The sequence below is a fragment of the Mauremys mutica genome, chromosome 9 (genome assembly GCF_020497125.1).
Source record: "Mauremys mutica isolate MM-2020 ecotype Southern chromosome 9, ASM2049712v1, whole genome shotgun sequence".
In the NCBI taxonomy this organism is placed as follows: domain Eukaryota; kingdom Metazoa; phylum Chordata; order Testudines; family Geoemydidae; genus Mauremys; species Mauremys mutica.
Window position 1 is genome coordinate 72935699 of NC_059080.1, and position 26849 is coordinate 72962547.

Here is a 26849-nt window from a genome sequence, read left to right on the forward strand (position 1 = left end):
GTAGACAAGGGCTAAGGCTGTGTCTACACTGCCATTTTCAGTGCTAAAACTTTAGTCGTTCAGGGGTGTGAAAAAACACCCCTGAGTGACAAAAGTTTTAGCACTGAAAAGCACAAGTATAGACAGCCTGGCGATAAAGCTACCACCCCTTGTTCAGAGTGGTTATTTTTTATCGCCAGGAGAGCTCTCCCACGGCAGTAAAACGTGACTACGCTGCCCAAGTCACAGCACTAGTGCTGCCACGGCCACGCTGTAACATGAGCAGTGTAGACATACTCTAAGAATGACCTGTAAACATTTGGGAAAAATCTACCTTGACAAGGTTTTAGTTGTTTCTTTCTTTTGGAGAAATGTAATCTGAGTACAGCAGAATATTCAGGAGGTGATGAAACTATTTTTGAAAAGAAAATAAATTATGCATCCAAATACTTACTGGCAGGGAAGCTGTGGGTGGGGATCCAATAGTAGGTGAGTAATAGGGAGATGAGGGGGGTTGGGTCTGCAGTGAGGGATGGGGTATTATGGGGAGAAGACTAAGGGCATGGCTACACTTGTGAGTTAGAGCGCGTTAAAGCAGCCCCATGCACTCTAATTCACGACACGTCCACACTGGCAAGGCACGTAGAGTGCTCTGACTCCCCAGCTAGAGCGCGCCTGGTAATCCACCTTGGCGAGTGGAATAACTTTTGATGCAGTGCCACGGCACCAGTGTGGATGCCCTGGTCTGTTAATATGCTCTGATCGACCTCCAGAAGTGTCCCACAATGTCTGTTCTAGCCCCTCTGGTCATCACTTTGAACTCTACTGCCCTGCCCTCAGGTGGCCAACCATCAGACCCGCCCTTTAAATTCTCTGGGAATTTTGAAAATCCCCTTCCTGTTTGCTCAGCCAGGCATGAAGTGCTCTCAGCGAATCTTTCTGAGGAGGAGGAAGATACACCGGCATCCCTAGATGCATGCATCCAGGAGCTGCTCTCAAGCCAGGAGGAAGATAGCCAGTCGCAGCGGCCAGTGCTTGGGGAAGGACAAACACCAGAGGAGGTGCCCGGTAAGTGGCTTTTATTTTGGGAAGGAAGTTATTCAGTGTGGGCTGTTGGGGCAAGGAAGATTAGGGCTGCATGCATGTCTAGATGCGGAATAGGGCATTGATGTGCTCTCTCACATCGTGGTAATCGGCCTCAGTGATCTCTTCAAAGATCTTATCCAGAACTTGGGCAATGCGCTTGCGTGGGACTCTTGGGAGAGCCACTGTGGTGTTTGTCCCAGTCAGGCTAATGTGTCCACGCCACTGTGCTGTGAGGGGCAGGGGGACCATTGCTGCACACAGGCAAGCTGTATATGGGCCAGGGTGGAAGCCGCATTGTAGTAGAAGACCCTCCCTTGCTTCCCAGGTCACCCTCAGCAGCGAGATATCTTCCAGGATGAACTCCTGTGGAAAATGTGGGGACAGTGTTCAGTATAGGAGCCCCCTGCCACTGTTGGCTCTCCCCAAGGCACAGAAACCCAGAGGACAGTATGGCTGTGAAACAATCAGTCCCCTCAACCCTGTGCTTACTCACTATTTCGGGGCTCCCATGGGTTATGTCCACTCGCTCAGCCTGTTGTTGAACTGCTCCTTGCTGCTGTCAGGGCTCCCTGTGTAGGGTTTCGTGAGCCACGGCATTAAAGGGTAAATGGGGTCTCCAAGGATCACAATGGGCATTTCGACTTCCCCTACAGTGATCTTCTGGTCTGGGAAAAAAGTTGCGGTTTGCAGCTTCCTGACCAGGCCACTGTTCTGAAAGATGTGTGAGTCATGCACCTTTCCGGGCCAGCCTGGAGAACCATAGCGACATACCCCTTCCAATTAACATACTCGGAGGCTAGGTGGGCTGGTGCCAGAATTGGCATATGCGTCCCATCTATCACCCGTTTGCAGTTAGGGAAACCCATTTGTGCAAAGCCAGCCACAATGTCATGCATGTTACCCAGCATCACGGTCTGAGCAGGATGCGATTAGTGGCCCTGCAAACATGCATCAACATGGTTCCAACGGTCGACTTTCCCACTCTAAACTGGTTAGTGATCGATCAGTAGCTGTCTGGTGTTGCCAGCTTCCAGATTGTAATAGTCACCTGCTTCGCCACACTCAGGGCAGCTCTCAATCTCGTGTCCTTACACTGCAGGCTGAGGGGCGGGGGCGAGCTCATCACACAATCCCATGAAAGTGGCTTTTCTCATCCGAAAGGTCTGCAGCCACCATTTGTCATCCCAGACTTGCATGACGATGTGAGCCCACCACTCAATGCTTGTTTCTGAGACCAAAAGTGGCGTTCCACGGTCATGAGCATGTCTGTGAATGCCACAAGCAATCTTGTGTCGTATGCTTTACTCGAGTCAATATCATCGTCGGCTTCCTCACTGTCATTTAAGGAGTAATTCAACTGCCAAATGTGGCGCACTGGAGAGACTCGTCAGCATATTCCTCAGCAGTTTGGGCTCCATTCCCGCAGACCGAACCGGAAGACAGAGCACGCAATACAAAAAACATTGAAAGATGGTGCCAAATATGGACGGAAGCACACGGATTGCTGGGATGCAAACCAATGCATCATGGTGCATTGGGACAGGACCCAGAATGCCCTGCACCTCCCGCCTCCTTGCCACAAGCCACAGTGCCAGAATGGGAAGAGGTGCTCTGTGGGATAGCTGCCCATAATGCACCGCTTCCAATGCCTCTGCAAGTGCCACAAATGTGGCCATGCCAGTGCGCTTGCAGCTGTCAGTGTGGCCAGACTGCAATGCTTTCCCTACTGCATGCTCTGAAGGCTGGTTTAACTCTACATCTGCAAGTGTAGTCATGCCTTTAGGCAAGGTCCACACTATGGACCCTACAGCAGCACAGCTACGCTGCTGTAATGTCGCCCGTATAGCCGCTCTGTGCCAGTGGGAGCGAACTCTCCCACTGGCATAATTAAACCATCCCCAATGAGCTGCAGGAGCTATGGCAGCGGGAGAGCGTCTCCCGCTGACATAGCACTGTTCACACCGGTGCTTTTGTTGGTGAAACTTATGTTGGGCAGGGGTGTGTTTTTTCACACCCCTGACGGACAAAACTTTTACCAACAAAAGTGTTGGCCAGAGTGTGGGGGAAGGGGCACATTTTGGAGGAGGGGGGCAGACTGGATGGGCTTGGTAGATGCAGGGGTAAAACTCCCAGCTGAGGGTGGGTAATGAGACTGAGGGAGCCTAGCTCTGTATGCTGCTTCAGCTATGTAATCAAGGTAGTGCATGGCCCTTCAGCAAGCTGCTGCCTGTGACCTGTATGTAGCAGCATAGAGCAGGAGACAGCAAGGAGCAACTTCTTACAGGTTAATGGGCTTCTCCCAACTACAGGCTTAATAGGATGGGAAGGTGAGGGAACTCTGGAAATATTAGTGGACAAGTGCTGCATGTTACAGGGAATGGCGGCTCAGGTGGCAGAGCAGGAGAGAGGGCCACCAGTTCTTCTCTCACATGCATGAAGTTATTGTAACCACCATTCAATAAAACTATCAAGGTTTTGGGACATAGAAAATGGCTGTGATTTCTTTCAATGGCCCAGTTAGCAACTACACATTGCAAAAAGCATGATCATTAGCCCCATTCCAATAACAAAATGTACAAAAAAGGGGGTAGTAGGAATCAGATCGCAACCGTGTGGCCTTGTGGAAAGACAGCTGGACTGGGGCTATGCCACTGGCTAATTGGGTGACCGGGGGCAAGTCACTTCAACTTTCCCTACCTCAGTTTCCCATCTGCAAAATGGGATAATTAAATTTTTTTGAGAGCTGCTGCCAAAAAGACTATGTATAAACTAGGTCTTTTGATTGTTACTTAGCCACAGTAACATATCAATTGCAAATGTAGGTGAGAGCCACAACTGTCTAAATCAGTGGGTCTCAAACTAGGGCCGCGGCTTGCTCATGTCTATTCCATGCTAGGTGTGTGCAAGCCATGTGCACTGTTGCTGGAGATTTTTTCCCTTAGTGGTATCTGTTGACTCTGGTGCCCTCTGGAGCCGCATGTGTATGCGCCAGTATAAGGGGCACCACTGGCCCCATATCCGCTCAGTTTCTCCTTACGGCTCATGACATTTTCTGGAAGAACCTTTTGTTTCTTCCCAGTGGTTTTGAACTCTTTCTTCAGTCATAGTGTTCATATTTTAGTTTAGATAGTTTTTGCAAATTATTATATATATATATATGCATATAGTTAGTGTATCGTTCCTATTATTGAAGGATTTTTTGCCCTAGGGATCGGGCATGCCCCGGGCTTTGAGCCTTGTGCCGCTTGTGGAAAACCTGTGTCTGTGAGTGACCTGCGTTGCTTAAAGTGCTTGGGGGAAACTCATGTAAAGGACAAGTGCAAAATCTGCTGGGACTTTAGATCCTGCACTAAGAAGGGCTAAAGGCTATCCTCCTGAAAGCCGCCCTCAGACCTGTCGCAGAGCAGAGCCACTCTGATTTGGCACTGGTACTTCGGCATTGGTGCAAAGTGCTCTCCCTGGTACTGAGTTCTTCCCAGCACTGTTCTCCATCCCCAGTGCCGAGGAAGCAGCACAAAAAGCAGCGCACCAAGAGAGGGCACTCACTAGTGCAGAAGAGAGAGAAGTGGGGAGAGGGAGTGAGGCCACTCGTCTACCCTGGGACCCACGTCGGCACCGTCAACTCCACCAAGTCCAGTGCGGAACCCTCTGCTGACACCAGGGAACCACTGCAATATCAGTGGACTTACAGTGCCATTGACCCTGGAGGCTTTTCAGGCGCGCAGGGTCTTTCACGCTCTTCTGGTCCCTCCAATCCCACTGGGGCACCAACTAGCTCTGGTGTCCAGAAGCAGGAGTGAACAGAGTGCATCAGGCACCTTCCCAGCACTGGTTCCCAACATCCAGGGGCAAGCCCCACCTGATCCTGGCACACCACTGGTCCCTGGAATCCCAGCACCCTATGGAAGCAGGAGTATGTACTGCTTCACCGTGGTAGCTGGGAGAGGAATCCTCTTTGGAGTATGAAGGGGTACTGCCAAAAGCCCACCATCGGTACCCAGCCTACTCCTCACTGAGCTTCACTGCTGGTCCTCCGGCAGGCCCCTGGCCCGTGGGTCACTGGCTGATGCAGTGGCCCTACTGGAACCCATCAAGTTTTGCCCAGGTACTGGGCCCGGCCTCCCACTGCTCCTACTCAGTGGCCTCCAAGAGATGGGCCACCACTTCTTCCCACTCGGCACCAGATCCAGACTCCAATACCAAAGTCCAGGAGATGCCTCCAGGGGACATAGTCGAGGCAGAGGAAGAGGCAGGAGCCCCTCCTCCACTGCAAGCCTCCTCCCCACCAAATGAGACTGTTGCAGATCCCAGCAATTTACTTCCCCAGAATGATTCCAGGGTCCATCAGGACCTTCTGCAGCGGGTTGCTTCAAACCTGGGCTTGGAGATTGAGGAGCTCAAAGAGACATTGCACAGCCTTATTGATATCCTGGCTGTAGTAGCTCCATCCAAGATGGCCTGGCCCATTAATGAAGGGCCTATGGCAAACTCCTCCTTATCTGGCCCCCACTTCAAAGAGGGCAGAGAGAAAGTATTATATATCAGCAGGCGGGTTCGATTACCTGTACTCGCACCCTCCCTCCTGGGGTCCCTGGTGGTGTCTGCAGCTAATAAAAGGGACAGACAGGGCCAGTCGAGTGCTACCCCGAAACAAAAAGATGCTAAGAAACTGGACCTTTAATGGAAGAAAAGTTTATTTCCCAGGTAGCCTTCAACTGCATATCGCCAATTGGCAAGCTTTGCTGGGAAGATATGATTTTAATCTATAGGACTTCCTGAATAAATTCAAAGACTCCCTGCTTCAAGAGGTGAGACAGGATTTTGCAGCCCTACTCAAAGAGAGTAAGAACATGGCTAGACTTCTCTCTAGGCAATTCTGGATGCTGCTGACTTGGTGGCCTGGACAATGGCCTCTGTGATCATTATGAATCTCTGTTCCTGGCTCCAGTCCTCTGGCCTTCCCCACGAGGTCCAACAGTCAATTGAGAACCTCCCATTTGAAGGCTCCTCCCTTTTCTTGGAGCAGACGGACACAAGACTTCATGAACTGAAGGACTTAAGGGCCACCCTATGATCCTTCAGCCTATACACTCTGTCTGCCTCCAGAAAACACTTTAGGCACCAGCAGCCTCCTCACTTCTCAGGACTGCCAAGACTTGAGCCCTACAAAAGAAAAGGGAGAGGTTATAAATGGCTCCAACCACTCTCATCCGCCTCAGCCTCCCAGCCACAGCCTCAGAGATACTCCCGTGGGCCCAAGCAGGCCTTTTGAAGATGCAACCAATGGTGCTGTACCAGTTGCTGTTTCAGATCCATCCCCCCGTTCATTTTTGGACTATCTATCCCTCTTCAGCCTGGCATGGGCATCCATAATATTGGACCAATGCGTCTTGATTAGTGACAGTCGGATATACCCTTCAGTTTTTAATCCACCCCACCCCCCCAACCTCCATCCCTGTCCCTCTTCAGGGACCCTTCTCACAAGCAGCTCCTTGTCCAGGAGGTGCAATCCCACCTATGTATGGGATTGTGGAGGAAGTTTCTTAGGATTTGAGGTGGAAGGGGTTTTACTCCCAATATTTCTTAATCACAAAGTCAAAAGGGGGGCTCCGGCCCATCCTGGATCTATGTCGCCTCAACAGATATCTCAAGAAACTGAGATTTTGCATAGTCTCCCTGGCCTCCATCATTGTGTCCTTGGACCCAGGAGACTGGTATGCTGCCCCCGACCTAAAGGACACATACTGTCACATTTCTGTCTTCTGTGGTCACAAAAGATTTCTCAGATTTGCCACTACCAATTTCACTGCCCTTCCCTTCAGCCTATCAGCAGCCCAGAGGTTTTTTACGAAGTGTATGGTGGTTGCAGCAGCCTTCCTCAGGCAGCAAGGTGTTCAGGTCTACCCATAGCTTGATGACTGGCTGATCAAAGCTCTATCACAGGCTCAAGTGCAAGACAGCATCAGCCTGGCCCAAACCACCTGTAGGGTGCTGAGCCTGCTGATATATGAACAGAAGTCAACTCTTGTCCCGGTTCAGAGAATAAAATTTACTGGGGCAGTGTTCGACTCAACCCAAGCCAGGGTCTTTCTGCTGAAGGCCCGCTTCCAGACCATGGCAAACTTGATATCCAAGGCCCACCCAATCACAACAGCTTGAGGGTGCCTTGCACTTATGTGGTTCAATACGCAAGGCTTGCGCCTCAGGACTCTCCAGATGTGCCTAGTGTCAGTATACTCCCCAAGCAGACACCACTTGGACTCAGTACTTTATGATCGCTCCCCCAGTCCTCGCCTTCCTGGGCTCGTGGAAGGAGCCAAGGTTGGTAATGATGGGGGTGCCCTTCATGGCCCCACAGCCATCAGTGTCTTTAGTCTCAGTATCATCAGACCTAGTGTGGGAAGTGCACCTCAACAATCATAGGACTCACGGCCTCTGATCCTGGGAGGAACTCTTCCCCCACATAAACGTCAGGGAGCTCAGGGTGGTATACCTGATTTGACAAGTGTTCCTTCCCCCAGGTCTCAGGCCAGGTGGTTCAAGGCCTGACAGACAATGCAGCGGCCATGTTCTATATCAGAGGTGGGCAAAATATGGCCCATGGGCCATATCCAGCCCGGCCCCTGAGCTCCCAGCAAGGGAGGCTATCCCTCGGTCCCTCTGCTGCTGTCCTCCCTCCCCTGCAGCCATGCTGCTGCACGGGGAGCGCTCTGGCCTGCCACTCCCAGGCTTTCCAATAAGCCAGTCCTGCCACTCTGAGTGGCCTGGTCAGGGGGTGGGGAGCGGGGGGGTTGGATAAGGGGCAGAGGGTCCTGGGGGACAGTCAGGGGACAGGGAGCAGTTGGATAGGGGGTGGTTAGGGGTGGGGGGCCCCTGCGGGCGGTCAGGGGGCAGTTGGCTGGGGTGGAGGTTCTGGGGGGGGGCGGTCAGGGGACGGAGAACGAGGGGGGGTTCGATAGGCATGGGAGTCCTGTGGGGGGGGGTGGATAGGGGTCGGGGTCCCGGGGGGGTGATCAGGGGACAAGGAGCGGGGGGGTTGGAAGCTCTGAGGGGGCAGTCAGGGGGCGGGGGACCAAGCTGTTTGGGGAGGCACAGCCTTCCCTACCCAGCCCTCCGTACCATTTCACAACCCCGATGTGGTCCTGGGGCCAAAAAGTTTGCCCACCCCTGGTTTAGATTAAGATCCAGGATAAAGCAAAAGCTGAATAAAAAACTGTTAAAGGAATAATCATTTGACTCACCCTGGATTGCAAAAAAATCAACTCTCTCCCCCCCAAACACCCCAAAACCAGTGAACAAATGTAAGGGTGAAGTTAGCAGAATACTGTACTGCTCCTTGAAGCAGTTTACAAATGCAGACTTACTAAGACAGTGATTCACAAAGCCTGTCCGCCGCTTGTTCAGAGAAAACCCCTGGTGGGTGTTTATCTGCCGCGTCCGCAGGTTTGGCCTATTGCGGCTCCCACTGGCCGCACAGGCCAATGCGGGCTGTGGGCAGCGGTGTGGGCCAAGGGATGTGCTGGCCACCCTTCCCACAGCCCCGATTGGTCTGGAGCGGCAAACCACGGCCAGTGGGAGCCGCGATCGGTCGAACCTGTGGCTGTGGCAGGTAAACAAACTGGTCCGGCCCGCCAGGGGCTTTCCCTGAACAAGCGGCAGACCGGCTTTGAGAAACGCTGTACTAAGAAACAAGCTAAAAGAGAAGCAATAAATGAGTTATATCAAATCATGTTGTTTCAATATGAAGTAAACCTGGTTTTTTGCTTGTGAGACAGCAGATAACATAACTGGGTCTTAATAGTTTTTTTTTTTTTCAATGATCAACATACCATATCCAAATATTGGGTTAAATTCAACAGTTTTTCTTAACTAATGATATGGGTAGAAGGCATCAATAGGCTTAATCAATAAATAATTATGTTAATGAGTGAGTGGTGGAAAATGACAGCTGGAGTTGCATGAGTACAGCGTGTCCTAGGTCGCCTTTGGATGACAGTTATAACATAGGACAGCTAGTCCCAGTGGTAGTAAGTAGTTCATCATCATTGTTCCCATTATGCCTCTGGTATTTAGGGCAGTGACAAAGCTCCTCCATTCCTGTCTCTTTCTGGCAAGTCTTTCAATGGTTCCCCCGCTGTGCCCCAGGTTTTTCAGCCTAGCTTCCACAGCTCTTTGCCATGTTGTTTTCAGGCGGCCTTGTTTTTGCTTGCCTTAAGGTGTCCATCTTATCGTTGTAGTAAATGGTTGGAGCCCTTTAAATAATGTAAAGGAGGAACAAACGGGAATAAGGGTAAGTAGGACCCAATGAGCATGGGTATGTAGCCTCTTGGGCAGCAGAACACAGACACCTGATCCGAACAACATTAAGGACAAGGGCTCAACCTACACAAATCACACTTGCACTGTAGGCGGCTGAACAGACACCCCAGCTTTTAATGAAGATTCTTGCTTGTAATGCTGGACTTGCACAACGGAGCGATTGTTCAAACCTCTGTCCCCTTATCTTACATATGGGGTTGAAACAAAGTTTAATGAATAATAAACCTACACAGTTGTGTTCTTTCTGCTGCTCCCACAGATGTTTGGTGTTTGTTCCTTTCTAGATGAAATGCATGAAATTAAGTAAAATGTGACTTTAAAAGTTATTCTCCATCCCGTCCAAGAAAAAGCCTAGATAGTTATTTGAATGCTTCTATTTACCAGTGATATGCACATAAAGAAGCTTGGTACTGGAGTGCAGCTAACATTGCTTTATAACATTCTTACAAAAGACGTAACAGATCTGTACAAGGAAAAGTTGAAAACAGCATGAGTTTGCACCATGCTGCCTTATGGGAAAACTAGGCTGAGGAATCCTTTACCAAAAGCATTAGGAATCTTTTACTGGTCTTACTTCACAACTAATTTGTTCCAGTCTTTTTTAGAGAGAAGGTGGGGGAAGTAAGGAGAGTTATGTTCAATCATGTCCTTAATCTTTCTATTGGTTTCAGAGAGGGAAGCTGAAAATTAGCACAGAAAATACGAATTGTTTTAAATTGAGAACTTCTCCCTTTTTACTCAGAACAATGAGAGGAAAAATATTGGTAGGAGAGAGGTTACAGAGAAATAAGTTTTATGAGCTTGCTTAGAGATAATACGACAAAACCCTCCTGAAGCCCTCATGTAGCAATGTATCTGTTCTTGGAATAGTGAAGAAGGCTGAAGGGAAGTGTTGCTGGGGATTAGTTTAAATGAACAGATGTGAATAATTTTGTGATGTCATCTTTAGAATTATGTTGGACTCAAAACCACAGAGGAGGCAATCATTGTAGTTGTGAGTCTAAAGACTACAGGCTTGTGGGCATAGCCTTTCTTCATTTAAACACAGCTCTGGCCCACAGGAGCCACACATTATATAGTCTTGTGGAGCTAAGGATGCTACTAAATCTATCCAGGGGCAAGCTGACCTTAAGAACATTGCAAATTATGAGACTCTTTCCTGGTTGTGATCTACACTAGAGTTTGGATTTGTTTCACAGGGGTGAACTCCCAATCCTGCAGGTTTTTAATGTTTAACAGCTAATAGACTTGAGAGAGAAAACTACTGAACCATGGGTAGTTCAGGTAACTTAGGAAAACAAGTCTACTGACAGTGCATCTGAGAAGTTAGTTAGTCCAGGACACATCAATACCAGAAAAAGGGGAAGGACTTCAGAGAAGAACAACAAAAATGATCAAGGGGGAAGAGAAATTAACTTCTTAGCCCAAATTAAACAAATTATTGATTACTAAGATACTCATCTGCTATGTGTGTGGAGGTGGGTTGTCTGGATGTGGTAATGGTCTGCAGATATTTGAAAGATATAGACAATTATAGAGGAATTATTTAGCATGTAACAGGCAGAATCTGGAGTGGTGAGCTGTAACTACTAGAGGTAGATTAGGATGAATATCAGGAAAATCTTCACGACAGGAAGATGATAAGACTTTTGAATAGGAAGCCACATCACTTGACATTTAAATCTAGACTGAACAAAACCATACTAAATTTACAACGGGGTATAATCGTATATTAGCAGGAAAATTAATTAGCTGATCCTGGGGGGATTTTTCTACCTCTAGGTGAGGTCATTTTTTTGATGAGCTATGTAAGAAAATAGTCTCCTACTATACTTTTATAAATTAAATTAACGCAATGTAAAGAGATTCTTCAAAACCATCTTCTTTCACCGGATGCCACGTTAGGTTCCTCCGAGCTGAAGACTATACACCGGGCTACAATTAGTGAATTTTAAATATTTATTTTCAAAACATCAGATTAACTTGACTCTTTTTTCCCCTGGAGTTTACACTGTAAGGGGGCTTTTCTGAAATGGAGAACACATGCTATGAACATTAAATCTGAGCAGCTTTCCCCTTCAACAATGTTTTGCTTAAAAACAAGATCAACCCCAGTTGTCTTTGAATTCTTTTATTCTGTTCTTCTACAGTTCAGCTTTACTTCTCAAGTTATAAACAGCTGGATGCTGTTTTTCTCCAACATGCTTTTCACTTCAATTAGATATGTTTATTCCCCTCCTTCCCCCAGTTTTGTGGAATACAGTTCCCCCTTGCAGCATTTTCAGTAAACATGGGATCAGTTGAGTATACAGAAATAGCTTCTTCTATAAAATTTCCATAAAAAAATAGCAGGTATTTATTTACAAAGTGTGAAAGACTGCAAAGTAATAATTCCTTATTAGATCCAATACACTGTATGCTAATACCAAACTTTACGTACTTTGTATTTCTGTCTGTCAGCGTTTAAAGCATATATAATATTATCACATTCCTTTTACACTACTAAGTCATATACAATGTGGTAGTAAAAATTAACATTACTTGATCAAAAAAACCCCAAACCAAATCAAGATAGCTTAATAGCAGCCTTTGCCAAAACAAAATAATAGGGTTATAATTAAAAGATACCCAGCAAGAAAGAAACTCATGGAATATTAAAAATCTGCATCAAATTGTTTGAAGTGAGTTGCCCAGAAAGCCTAGAAAGTGTTAGATGGCAGTTTACTTTGGAAAAGTCTTTAGGCTATGTCAATGCTACAAGCTGTACAGCAGCGCAGCACAGCTATGCCACTGCAGTATAGACATTTGCTATAGCAACAGATGGGGTTTTCCCATCACTATAGTAAATCCTCCTTTTGACAGGTGGTAGCTAGATTGATGGTACAATTCTGCCATCTACCTACCTGCATCTACAGTGTGGGTTAGGTCAACCTAACTTGTTTCACAGGGCGAGAAATTTTTCACAGCCTTGAGCGAGGTAGCTAGGTTGACCTAAGTTTTAGGTGTAGACCAGGTCTTCATAATAAGGCTTTAGCAGTACAGGAAAGGGGAGATGTAAAAATGCTTTTATTTAATGCACAAACACTGACAGAAAAACAGTAAATTATTTTATGCCAGTAAATACTTTAGGGAAAAGACGATAAGGTTATTGGATTCAGTAAGAGAACAGAATGAATCAAACCCTCAATTGATCACCATAAAGCAAAGATCAGCAATTTCCACTCATTCTATAGCTGAAGTACTAGAAATAATAAATCCTATACAATTTACAGCAGCACCAATTAGAGCCACTATAGCTAAAGTTGTCTCAGGGCTTCCACTTTTCAGGAGTTCACAAACTTTTAAGTTTGGTCTGAGTTGAAACTTGGCATAAAACATCCAAGCCCATGGCTGAGCCTACTCTTCTGTTAAATAGGTAGAAAACTGGTTAAAACAATTAATGGGCTTTTAAGTGGTTTCAGCACTTCAGACACAAAAAGGAAGGGTTTTAAAAAGTTAACTCCATGCAGAATTTAGTTCTTATTGTGGATAAATACTTCAGTTATTATCTTTAGAAAATTACGATTGTTATACTCATTCATGCTGTAATGGCTCCATAAGACTGTTGCCCAGTATCATTATCTGCTTTAAGAGAGCAATGATCTATTGCCAGATCCCACTGTTCAGAAGTACCTACATACATCTACTGACTTTAAACTGTGTCCTGGCTTGTTCTGTTGTCATATCTCACAATGACATGCAGGAGACCCAAATAAAAATATCCAGCTTGGTGTCTTGCTCCTGGGATAATTATTGCATTCAGGACCCTGGAGGGACAGGTTGAGCTTTAAACCCTCTGTTTTTACAGGTATGTAATGAGCAGCACCACTGGAAGCAGGACTAATCTTTCACGGTAAGAATTTTGGATGATATAAGGGTTATAAAATATACATACAAATTGACTAAATTACAAGCCTATTTGAAGTGTTCTGTGTAAGATGCATGTGCCATTGCAACAGAAACAGGGGAAGTGCGCAGAACTTGTTTTTACCCAGAAGGTGCTTTTGTGAGGAAATGTCTCTAATCACCGTATTACCTGAAAATCAAACCCAAAGCTATTATTAATCCTTATCATTACATTAAAGGTTTAACAAACCCAAACAAAACATTCAGATTTCAAGGGCATAATACAGAGTATCTTCTATATAGTATTTGGTGCATAGACAGACTGTCAACCCAGAGTTTAATTAATATTTAATGCTGAATTTTCTTGCTTCTGTGCATTTCATGGTACTTCAAAATGTTAATCACATGGGATAAAAACCAGCTTTAACCAATCAAATATACATTCTATTAAAGGTTGACAATCACCAAACTTAGATTTTACAAAAACCAAGATCAACTGAAATGTTCCCATGAATTTGTTTTTAAATTCAAATAAAAAAAATCTGTGTTCACTAGGACTTGAACATCCCGTCAGCATTTGCAGCCTACCTATTACAGCTATTCTAGTGCATGAGAGCCAGAACATGATGAGAGTTAACTTCTGCATTTCACTCAGCCTGGGTAATGATAATAGACTAAATATTAGGGCTGTCAAGCGCTTAAAAAAATTAATAGCACTGTTAAGCAACAATAGAATACCATTTATTTTAAATATTTTTGGATGTTTACTACATTTTCAAATATATTAATTTCAATTACAACACAGCAGCAAAGAGTCCTGTGGCACCTTGTAGACTAACAGATGTACTGAAGCATGAGCTTTCGTGGGTGAATACCCACTTCGTCGGATGCATGATTACAACACAGAATACAGAGTGTACAGTGCTCACTTTATATTTATTTTTTATTACAAATATTTGCACTGTAAAAAATAAAATATTTTTCAATTCACCTCATAAGTACTGTAGTGCAATCTCTTTATCATGAAAGTTGAATTTACAAATGTAGAATTATGTACAAAAATAACTGCATAAAAAAAACCAACCCAATAAACCAATGTAAAACTTTAGAGCCTACAAGTCCACTCAGTCCTACTTCTTGGTCAGCCAATCACTCAGACAAACAAATTTGTTTATTTGCAGGAGATAATGCTGCCTGCTTCTTGTTTACATCTCCTGAAAGTAAGAACAGACATTTGCATGGCACTTTGTAGCTGGCTTTGCAAGATATTTATGTGCCAGATGCTCTAAAAGTTCATATGTCCCTTCATGCTTCAACCACCGTTCCCAGAGGACATGCGTCCATGCTGCTGACAGGTTTTGCTCGATAACGATCCAGAGCAGTGCAGACCGACGCATGTTCATTTTCATCATCTGAATCAGATGCCACCAACAGAAAGTTGATTTTCTTTTTTGGTGGTTGGATTCTGTAGTTTCTGCATCAGAGTGTTGCTCTTTTAAGACTTCTAAAAGCATGTGCCACACCTCGTCCCTCTCATATTTTGGACAGCACCTCAGATTCTTAAACCTTAGGTCGAGTGCTGTAGCTATTTTTAGAAATCTCACATCGATACCTTCTTTGCGTTTTGTCAAATCTGCTGTGAAAGTGTTCTTAAAATGAACATGTGTTGGGTCATCATCTGAGACTGCTATAACATGAAATATATACAGAATGCGGGTAAAACAGAGCAGGAGACACACAATTCTCCCCCCCAGGAGTATAATCACAAATTTTATTGATACATTATTTTGTTAATGAGCATCATCAGCATGGAAGCATGTCCTCTGGAATGATGGCCGAAGCATGAAGGGGCATATGAATGTTTAGCATTTAGCATGCTTGGCATGTAAATATCTTGTAATGCTGGCTACAAAAGTGCCATGTGAATACCTGTTCTCACTTTCAGGTGACATTGTAAACAAGAAGCGGGCAGCATTATCTCCTGGAAATATAAACAAATTTGTCTGAATGATTGGCTGACCAAGAAGTAGGACTGAGTGGACTTGTAGGCTCTAAAGTTTTACTTTTTTTTTTCCGTCTTAGCGATTGGCAGAATAAGGACTGAGAGGACTTGTAAGCTCTAAATGTAACCAAAAAAAAATCTGCATTTGTAAGTTACACTTTCACGATAAAGAGATTGCACGTTAGTACTTGTATGAGGTGAATTGAAAAATATTTATCATTTTTACAGTGTATATAATAAAAAATAATATAAAGTGAGCACTGTGCATTTGTATTCTGTGTTGTAATTGAAATCAATATTGAAAATATAAAAAAAATCCAAAAATATTTAATAAATTTCAATTGGTAGTCTATTGTTATAAGTGCGATTAATCGTGATTATTCTGACCACGATTAATTTTTTTGAGTTAATCACGAGTTAACTGCGATTAAATGACAGCCCTACTAAATATCATTACTAAAGAGTAATTTCAATTTTAAAAGTCTATTAACTATGCAGATAAGGGAATTTGGTCTAAACAACTGTTTTAAAGTTATTTTTAATAATGTCATAATGAATGTTGCTTCACCTAGCGAGGGGATCTCTCCTCTTAAATAAATAACAGCAACAGGCCTTTGGCTTCATCACATCCCAGGCATTGGACAATTGCAAGAGCATTAAGTGCCCCCAAAGTCTTATTCTGACTAAAGGAAGCTTAACTTAACCAGAAAGATAGTGACATTTCTAGATTGTGATCATGTCGTGTAATCCCAAAGAGGGACAAAGTTAAATAAGCTCAAACATAGTCCTAGCCCTGTCTCACTGTATCTGGATAGTCCAGCATTTAGAGTATATTAGGATCATGCAATTAAGAGACATCTGTAATAACAAGGCACAACTGCATGGGTCAAGACTGAAAGCTCATTTTTGTTTTGGTTTGTTTAGTCTATGTTAAATGCACCCTGCAATTACTTGCTTTACTTTTTCTAAATCAGGGTAATTTGGCTTTTAGACTAATTAAAAGTAAAGTAAAGTATTTTTAAAATGCCTCTGGATATTTTCAGTTTTAAAGTGCCTGTTAAGTATCTAAATGACCATTATCTAATTTTTAGATTGTAATGAATACATTTGGTTTAGTTTAAGACAGTAGTGTGGAGGGGAAAAAAAAAGATAATTTGACAGCTATGTCCTTAAATGATAGATTCTACTCTAAAACAGCTTTTTATGGGTGACTTATTTGAGAACAGTGATTATTTAGGATCAAACTCTGGCTCTATCACACCTTGTTGCAAGGCGGGTGAAGTAATATCTTTTATTGGATCAACTTGTTGGGAAAGAGACGAGCTTTCAACCTACACAGAGCTCTTCTTCACCTACAGAAGTGGTCCAATAAAAGATACTACCTCACCCACTTTGTCTTTCTAATATTATGACACCAACCCTGCAAACAACTTCTCCATACAATAAAGTTGTGCCAGTTTAACTAAGGCTATGTCTACACTACAGCCTATGTCGGCAGAATTTATGTCGCTGAGGTGTGACACTAAGGCCTGGTCTACACGGGGGGAGGGGGGGAGAACGATCTAAGATACGCAACTTCAGCTACGAGAATAGCGTAGTTGAAGTCGACTTATCTTAGATCGAATTAAAATTACTTACTTTGCGTCCTCGCGGTGCTGGATCGACGGCCGCGGCTCCCCCATCGACTTTGCTTCCACCTCTTGCACTGCTGGAGTTCAGCAGTCGACGGGAGAGAGACTGGGGATCGATTTATCACATCTACACTACACGTAATAGATCGATCGCTACCCGCCGATGTGGTGGGTAGTGTAGATGTACCCTAAGCCACCCCCAAGCGACATAAGTTACACCGACAAACATCAGTATGGACAGAAGTTCTCCTACTGACATAGCTGCTGCCACTCAGAGCTGGTTTTATTATGCTGATGGGAGTGCTCTCACCCATCGGCATAGAGTGTCTTCACCAGATGCGCTGCAGCGATATCACTGCAGCGTTGTACGTGTAGACATGCCCTAAAGGTCTGATTTTGAACTGCTTTAGTTAAACTGATGCAAACTTCTGTGAGGTTTAAAGCATCCTTGTTGCAGTTTAGTTTAAGTCTATTAGGAATCTCTGCAACCTATATCAGAATAAACCACTCTTAAACCAGTGCAAACTCCTCTGTGGATATTTTTATTTTGGTTTCAGTAAGTGAGTTTAAAAGCACACCTTCAGCTAAACTGGAATAATTCTCATACAGATGAGACCTTAGAGTAGATTAATTTTGCCACTGACTTCAGTAGAACCAACATTTGGCCCGTAGAAATGAAAAATCTGGCACAACTGTAGTGTAAATCATTAATGGGCAGATTCAGTAAACGTTAGAGCTAAATTCCACACAGTAGAAATACCCTCCATCCTCCTCCTGGAAACCCACACATTTTTGGGATATTTGTGGTACAGTCTAGCAGGTTTTATTGACCCTTTCCCTAAATTTAAAAAAGCCCCCAATCCCTAAAATAAGATGTTTAATATATAAAAATGTTTACTGCAATAGATTTAAAATGTATACACACAATTATATTGGTCACAGCTAATTACTTCATGTACTTCCTCAAATAATTTTAGTAAATCATACCCAATAAACAAACATTTAAATAATCCAGAATAGCTGTACAAAAACCAAAACAACAAAAAAGCACTCTCAACCACTAGGTCACTTTTCAAATGTTCATATCACAATTTTCTTTATGCTTAAAGTTTAATTGCTACCTATCACCAGATAACAATGGACATATTAGCTGTATCACCCAATATGGCAACTGAACAGAAGATGAGAGAACCAGTCAAGCTGTTAATGATCACATTACTGTGGTAATGCCTCCTGGGGCCACTCAGCATTAAAGGGCCTTTTTGAGGGACTGAACACCTATTGCTCCTATTGACTCAATGGAAGTTGTGGGTGCTCCGCAATTTGAAGCCGCCTTATAATTCAGATTCATTTAAAGCTCAATTGAGATGCACCATCAGTTTTTAGTGCAGTCCTGGAATTTTGCAGCACGCCTCATCAGACAAAAAGGAGGTCAAGTGACTTGCCTGAGTTCTCACAGTGACTCTCCACCTGGATGAGGACCAGTTCCCAGACTTTAATGTAACCATAAGACCACAACTGCCTGTGTTAAAATTCTCTCTGGACTGGAACATTGGATCTCAAGCAACTTCCTTTTGAAGTCCCAAAACTGGTTTTATGTTTTGGCCTTTGTATGATTTAACTATTTTCAGCAGGTGGAAGATCAATTAGTGAAGCTAACTAGTTAATAAAGCTACATACTTTCTGGTATTAAAATACAGCAGAGAGGCTGGTGATGCTATGCCATGGTACTTGCCAAAAAGCAAGTAGTAGTGCAGTGTACTCTTAATGGGAGTTTTGCTATGGACTTCAACTGGAGCAAGTATGCCAAGCTCCTGGAAAATAATATTTTTTGTTGACTTTTTGTCATTAAAGCAAAATTAGTACTGCTCCTCTCTGAGGTAGTGTTCAAAGTGGTGCTTATGGGTTTTCTTGTTTCCCAAGGCCTGCGGCAATGTTTGGTGGATGGTACGATGAGCTGGATCCTGGACAACACGCTGACTTTTCTTTTTTTTTTAAAAGTAGTTTCATAAACAGAGAAACCACTTTCCAAAGGGATTGTCTCCAAGCTAAGAGACACCACTGAAATAACCTGCCCCCATCAGATATTACTGACCTAACATTTACAGTGCCATTTCCAGTTCAAGTGGTAGTTACTGTAGTAATAATCTGAGACTAGATTATTAACATGAGTCAAGACAGAGGACATTACTGCCCAACTGTCTCTGTGACCTGTGTTCATGGGATATACCACCAATCTTGTCCAGATTGGCAGTTAGCCTGATAAGTATAAAAGAAAATTTTCCTTGTAACTTTGCTAGCCATCTCTCCTCCAAATGTGTGTAAACATGACAGACTACAACAAATCTTTAATAGGGATGCAGGCAATTTGTAAACTCCTAACTAAATAACAGCCCTAGTCATTATGGTCTAATATGGGTATTTAGAAATACCTAAAATATTTACATGACTATGAAGATAAAAAAGGAATTATTTCAATTTATCATTTCATTATTCACTCTTAATTAGGTTTAGCATATTGAAAGGAGTAAAAACTGAGATTAGTTTAAACTTGCATATCAAAACATTTCAGGTCAACCTGTTCTGCTTTGATACTAAAGAAAGTGTTGAATGTTTAAAAATTATCTGTTCAGAGACATTCTAGGCACCAAGTTGTGATGCTAAATGTAGAATTGGACTCAACTCTGAGATGTTGGGAGCCTAATTCAGCCCTTTAAACACATTTTAAAACATTTTTTTCCCCCTATATTTAACCATTGTACTGGTATGATTTGTTGTTATATTCCACTAAATGCAGTAACTTCGCTGTGACTCAACATATTTAATAGCATCTTTGGTCACAATGGAGTCAAATATATAATCCAGTAGTTTAGACATTTACCTCTTCCAAAACTGCAAATAAATATTTTCCATTAATGTGACTTTCAGTAAACAGAGGTACAATTTATTCACTAAAGAGGTCCAGTTTACTAACATTTTGGGTTGACATGATTGTGAAAATCCTTTAGGTGACATTAAAACAAAATTACTACTACCCCAATGCCTACTTCTGAAGTGTGAGAATTATTTTTGCTAACTTGACAGAGCATAAAAATCAGATTCCATTTTTCCTTTAAAAAAAATCCTGTGAAAACAGTTGTTTGGAGTTAAATGTTCCCCTGCAGTGCCAGTATGGTGTCGGTTAGTGCAGAACAGTTGGAAAATGGAATTAACTAAAAAATGTTAATTTGATTAGTCTGTTTTCATTATTCTAACTGAGTGAAATGCAAAAAGTCAAACTGCATAAATAGTGAAAAGTTAGATTTTCACAAGAATCTTAAATTAAAAAGTTATTAGTTCCTAAAATAATATTTTATGTGACTGTGTCCCTTGAAAATTGAAACACTGCCTGAAAATGTATGAAGTCCTTACTATAGAAAGAAGCTCTTTTGCTATTATATTCCATTTGATTTTCTAGAGTAGGTTAGGTCTGTGTAGATATTCAAGGGAGAATTTATTTTTAAACTATCAGACAACTTATTAACACTATTTTCTTCACTAACATTTTTTTCTTTAAAAAAATTAGTGTTGGTGTAGAGAACACCACTATTTTTATCCCGACTCTATGTAATGGCTAACAATCAGTTATTTATAATAAATTAGGCCCAAAATATCAATGGAATAAAATAATGGAAAAATATGAACCCTTCAACAGAAATATACTAATTTCATTCTTTAAAATATCTAAAATGGATTTCATCTAGTTCAAGATTAATTTCGCCACTTGCATTTTATATTACTTTAAGACTCTTCTGTACAGCAAGTTGAACAGAACAAAGCAAACATCCTAATAGCTCCTCTCCATAATGGTTTTAATACATACGATATTTAAAACTATTTTAGCTTTTTTTTTTTTTTTTTTTTTATTAAAGGTAGCAAAGCCTAAAGACAATGTAAGAATCAGCATCTGTTGGTCAGCACTATAGTCATCTCCATTCTGAGTGGGATAAATGAGGGGGAAGAGAGAAACTGGAGAAGCAATGTCCCAAGTTATAAAAAATAAACTTGTGCACTTAGCAATTAGTCTGCTAAATCTTCAGGGATTTTGCTTTTTTCCTTGGTTGCAGTTGAAAGACTCTGTTTGCTCCGTGGCAGTATACCACGCTGTGTTCAGTTATAAAAAGTTTTCAATCTGTCTCTTAACTTTGGGTGCTTCTTGTGTGTGTATGCGTGCAAGTTTCCATTTAGTTTAACTGAACACAGTGCAAACAAAGGCAAGAAACTGAAGTTACATCATGAAAACCAGGAGCTCACACTAAAAACACATAAAAGCAGCATCTTGTATATTCTATTTTCTACTGTCTTCATTCTGGGGAAGAGGAATCGTCATCATCGTCATCATCTTCATCATTGAATGAGCATGGGGTTTCTCCTCGTGACTCCGAATAACGTGATGTTGCACTGCTGGACTGTTGACTACCAGGGGCAAGGAACTGCCCAGTTGCTAAGGCCACTTCAGCATCCAGACACAATCCTGGATTTCCACTATCAAAAGAACAGAAAAGTTATCCTATAACTTGAGAGAATTTCTCATTATGTTTGAGAGCTTCTTGTGGCTTCTTGTTTTTATTTAAAAAAGAAGCTACCAATAGGGGCCACCTGAAACATTTTAATTGGGATCAGGAGTGCAGAAAAGCAAAAGAAACGCAAGGATCAATAGGCGGTTTGCCAATTTCTCTTGTCCCAGCTAGGGAAGCTCCTGAAGCCAAGAGAAGGAATCAAAAAGGAATGAGTCTCCCATTGCCTTGTCTATGCTGTAGTGTGTGTGCATTGAGAGGTGAACTGCCATGAGCAGGAACTTGTTAGGAACTCTAGGGGCCAGAAAAAACAGGATTTCTACCCAATTACACGATGACAAACATTTAGGTCTTGTGATCAATTTGTATTTTAAAGCCAATTCACAACCAATAAATTTAAAAATTAAAGCAAGGATTAGGCAGTTTGGAACTTATAACTTTTGCCAGCACCATTAGGGAAATAACACGTACAGACACCAAAAATTTCAACTAAAATCCTCAAGGCTCCAACTTGGGTGAAAATGAAAGAAAAAAAAGTCTCATCCTACTTCTCACAATAAATAATGTATATAAAAAAAGTTTGAATTGTTCACAAAGGGTTCTGAATTATGAACAAACTATTTTAGATCTTTCTAAAAGGTGAAGACACACCACTTTTCAAGTCTCCTATACAAACACAGTTTGTCCAATTAACCTCAAATGCGCGCGCGCACACACACACTCTCTCTCCCCTCCCCACCCCCCCCTCTGGGCAGAGACTACAAATCAGAAGTTGTCTGTGGAAAGCAGCCTTTACCAGAAAGTAAGAACGTTCCAAAAATCAGTCGTCATAGAAACTACTTTGTGTACATTTGAAATGCTACAGTGGTGCCTCTGTAGTGCTTCAGTGTAGACCAGTGGTCACCAACCGGTAGATCGTGATCAATTGGTCGATCCTGGAATCTCTGACAGTCGATCGCGATCTCTGGCTGCTAAAAATCCGGCGGCGCAGCAGGGCTAAGGCAGGCTCCCTGCCTGCCCTGGCCCCACCCCGCTCCCAGAAGTGGACAGCATGCCCCTGAGGCAGGGGTCTCCATGTGCTGCTCCTGCCTGCAAGTACCGCCCCCACAGCTCCCATTGGCTGGGAATGGGGAACTTCAGCCAATGGGAGCTGTGGGGGCGGTGCCTGCAGAGAGGGGCAGCACGCAGAGCCATGTGCCCCCCTTCCCAAGGGCCGCAAGGGTGTGATGGCCGTTTCCAGGAGCCGTGTGGGGCCAGGGCAGGCAGGGAGCTTGCCTTAGCCCTGCTGTGCCACTGACAGGGAGCCGCTTGAGGTAAGTGCTGCCTGGCGGGAGCCCGCACCCCAGCCCTGAGCTCCCTCCTGGAGCCAGCCCTGAGCCCCCCGCCCAGAGCCACCACCCCATACCTCCTCCTGCACCCCAACACTCTGCCCCAGCCTGGAACCTCCTCCTGCACCCAAACTCCCTCCCAGAGCTTGCACCCCTCACCCACTCCTGTATCCCAGCCAACTGCCCCAGGCTCAGCCCAGAGCCCCTCCTCCCAATCCGAACCCCTCTGCCCCAGCCTAGAGCCCATACCCCAACTTCCTGCCCCAGCCCAGTGAAAGTGAGTGAGGGTGGGGGAGAGCGAGTGACAGATGGGGGGGGATGGAGTAAGTGGGGCAAGGTAGATCCTCGGTTGCACTTAAATTAAAAAAGGGATCTTGTGAGTAAAAAGGTTGGAGATGACTGGTGTAGACATTACCTACACTAACAGGATGGGTTTTGCTGTCGACAGAGGAAATGCACCTTCCCTAGAGCCGGTAGCTCAGTCGACAGAATTCTTTGGTCAACCTAGTGCTGTCTGTACTGGGGGTTAGTTCGGCTTAACTGTGTCACTCAGGGGTATGGATTTTTCACATGCCTGAGCGATGCTGCTGGATCGACCTAACTTTTTAGTGTAGTCCAGGCCATGTTGTCCTTTATATTTAGTTGGGGTGAAATTCATTCCTGTGCTATAACACCCTATTGTGAAAGGGTAAGTGATGCATCGGGGTGAATTTTGCACTCTCTCAATATGAGTATCACAGGACACTATCTTTCATTGTTTGAAATAGAAAAATCACTCTCTAGTTACCTTGATTTAGAAATAGAGGTACCGCCAGCTGTTTCTAAAGTTGAAACTGAATGAGCTGAATTTAAAAGTAACCCCTGGTTCAACCATGAAAGTCCTGTAGCCATATCTAAAAGACAACACAGTTACACATTAAAGTTACAGCAACATTTTTCTTTCCTTACAATGTTAGAATCTGCATTTAACTTGGTTTTGGATGTCTAGCTTTTAAATTTAAACACCATGTACTGTTTTTGCATCATTAACCATAACATTGCTAGTACAATCATCATTATCGTCATCAAAAGTGGTACTCAGGAAATGTTCAGTATTTATTTTCTACAAATGACTTTCAGCTTAAATCTGCTCTGTTGAAAGTGTCAAATAGGTTCCAAGTACTGTAACTTCAAGATCAGTTTAATATCTAAATTGTGGGAAATAGCTGTTCTCTCTTTGCTCCATACCTCACTAACTACAGATATCAGCATTTAGTTATTTTGCTGATGATTAGATAAAACCCAGAATATGGAACAACATTCATAGCCCCAAAACTTTGTTAACACAGAGTTAAGGTTGACTGGCAGTGCCTCATATGCTTTCATAATGCTGGCTGCAACTATACTTAAACCTCTGAAAACCAGGAGTTACGGCATGCACACTAGCCTTACCATTCAATCTTAACTCTGGCACCTAGAGCTGGCAAGAGCCAGTGTTGATACGCTGTAATTTCAGGCAGGGCTGCCCTAAAATAAGCAGATATGAGGAATGAAGTAAATGTGGCATGTTGCACAGAATTGTATTCTCTCATTTGTCTACATGCATTCCAACTACACTTAACACAGCCATCCCTAACACAGTAGACTGGTACAGAGATTATTTTTGGAAGGTTGCCACAGAGTTGTATCTGTGCCCACAGAGCTTGAGACCCCTCATTTCTGTGCTGAGTTTTGTGCACGTGCAAACAGAAGAGCACAGTAGTGTATCCGTGATGCAGAAATGTGTAGCAGTCTGGGAGTAAACATGACAGCATGATGTAAAACAGACAGAAAAAGGTGATGTTCCAGAGGGAAGTCTTATAGACTTAACGGGTGGAAACACCTGGCAACTCTGGCGGTGGTTTATGCAGGTGAGGTGAAGTGATCGAGTATAGACCAGCATAGGTGCCGAATTCCCCTCTGCCCGGTGGGTGCTCGACCCTCCTCGCCCCTTCCTGCCCCCATTGCACCCCCGCCTCAGCCCCTCTTCCTCCCCTGAGTGCACTGCACCCCCGCTTCTCCCCCTCCCTCCCGGAAAGTCCTAAGCACTGCCAAACGGCTGTTAGGCGTGGGGGGCAGGAATCGCTGGGAGGGAGAGGAGTGGGTACGTGGCGCACGCGGGGCGGGGGAGAAGCTTGGCTGCTGGTGGGTGCGAAGCACCCCTAATTTTTTCCTGTGGGTGCTCCAGCCCTGGAGCACCCATGAAGTCGGTGCCTTTGTCAGGAGTGGGTGGATCGGCTTATGTGGCCTGCATCTTGCAGGAGGTCAGACTAGATGATCATAATGGTCCCTTCTGATCTTGAATTCTATGATTCTATGATTTGTAGACCAGGAATAGCCAGCTGGTGGTCACTAAGCCTGCCCTGAATACAGCTTTTGCCTGAGTGAGCACATAATCTTACCATTTCTCTTGTTTCATCATCTGAAACAATAGAGTGCTAATCCAAAATGGATTCGGCTAATTCAGAATAAAAAACTCCTATCCTAGACTAAAAGCATCCATGCAGGGAGTTAATGAGGAATAGCTATTCTGAAGCAACTCTCGTCATAAACAATCCTTTGGGGCTTGTCTACATTTAAAACACTGCAGTGCCACAACTGCACTGCATTAGCACTTCAGTGAAGACACTACATATGCTGATGGGAGTTCTCCTGTTGGTGTAGGCAATACACCTCCCAGAAAGGCAGTAGCTAGGTCGACTGGAGAATTCTCCTGTCAACCTAGCACTGTCTACATCAGGGGTTAGATTGGTTTAATTGTGCCGCTCGGGGGTGTGTGGATTTTTCACACTGCTGAGCAATGTAGTTATACGACCTAATTACCTAGTGTAGACCAGGAGAAAGGGGTCTCCACAACCCTCTGCAGCCTAAGAGGATTCCAGGAGTATAAAGTGGTGCATTCATCTCAATGAGATGTATCTGAACATTCCATGAAAATGAATACAGTCTGACACAATTGCTCTGAGAGGTGTGAACTGACCCATTCATCTAAATGGGTGTTCCCTTTCTCTCCCTCCGAAAGTCCACCCCAGCCCAGTTTTCAAATCAATCCTGCTAGAGCACTTTGATTATTAAAATCAGCACTTTTTTGAGGGGTGGGGAAAAGCCTCTGTATTGGAGGAACTCTTGACCAAATGACAGAAATTTACTTTGCTAATTCTAGTGTGACACAGCATTATAGTGGGATGGTAATGCTCTCATAGTTAAGGTTTCACCAGGATTTCAATTTTAATGGGTAAAAAAGGCTTACAAAATTTGATATTTTGGATTAGAGTATAATTTTTAAATGTTATAGATTTTGCATTGCTTGGATTTTCTATAGCAATTTGTGGATGAAAATATCTTTTATGGTTTGCTATTACTGTTTTTAAAAGGGCCATATGACTAGGGGCAAGACTACACTACAGAATTAAAGTTGATCCAAGTTACGTCGCCTTACAGCTGCAGCAGTAATTAAACTGCTTTTGCAAGTCCACACTATGCTCCTTGTGTCGCCGGTGCACACTCTCACCAGGAGTGCTTGCACTGATTTAACTGTCAGTGTGGGGCATTGTGGGACAGCTTCTGAAAGGCAGCAACAGTCGATGTAAGCAACACAGTATCAACACTAACCCTGCATCAACCTAACTACATCGACTTAAGTGCTATGCATCTCGTGGAGATGTAGTTATTAAGTCAGTGTAGTGGGTGAGTTACATTGGTGGGGGGCAGCATTTTAGTGTAGATACCTACAGAGTTAGGTCGATGTAAGCTGCTTTATGTCAACCTAACTCTGTAGTGTAGGCCAGAACTAAAGGTTTCTAGTGTCTTACAAAATACCTCCCCACAGAAACTTCAGCATTTTGAGAGGAGAAATTGGTAGGTCTGAATCCTTGGTTTGTGTAGATTGGAGAATTATTGTAGGAAGTTGAAAATTGTTTTATTTTTCATGATAAAACATCAGTTACCATGATGACTGACAATGGCATCCTTGCACTGCAACAATCAATATTGATCTTATGCCAGTCTTTAGTATAGAGCTCTTATTAGGGGGGCATTTTTCTGA

At 43.6% G+C, this 26849-nt stretch overlaps 1 protein-coding gene and 1 long non-coding RNA gene across 12 annotated transcripts in view; one reads left to right on the forward strand and one right to left on the reverse strand.

The window, feature by feature from the left end:
* The first annotated feature begins 1003 nt into the window (after positions 1-1003).
* The window catches only part of LOC123377599, a 30782-nt gene continuing 4936 nt past the window's right edge, over positions 1004-26849 (forward strand). Inside the window, exons 1-2 of the long non-coding RNA XR_006582249.1 lie at positions 1004-1047; positions 13232-13276. This is a non-coding gene — a long non-coding RNA (uncharacterized LOC123377599). The remainder of the gene's footprint in view (positions 1048-13231; positions 13277-26849) is intronic.
* The window catches only part of TFDP2 (transcription factor Dp-2), a 178997-nt gene continuing 171048 nt past the window's right edge, over positions 18901-26849 (reverse strand). For all 11 annotated transcript variants that reach the window (XM_045030682.1, XM_045030684.1, XM_045030683.1 and 8 more), the window contains 2 exons: positions 23574-23679; positions 18901-21426 (listed from right to left, as the gene is read on the reverse strand). In XM_045030682.1, coding sequence (XP_044886617.1) covers positions 21246-21426; positions 23574-23679 — 287 coding nt within the window. In that variant the 3' untranslated portion in view covers positions 18901-21245. The remainder of the gene's footprint in view (positions 21427-23573; positions 23680-26849) is intronic.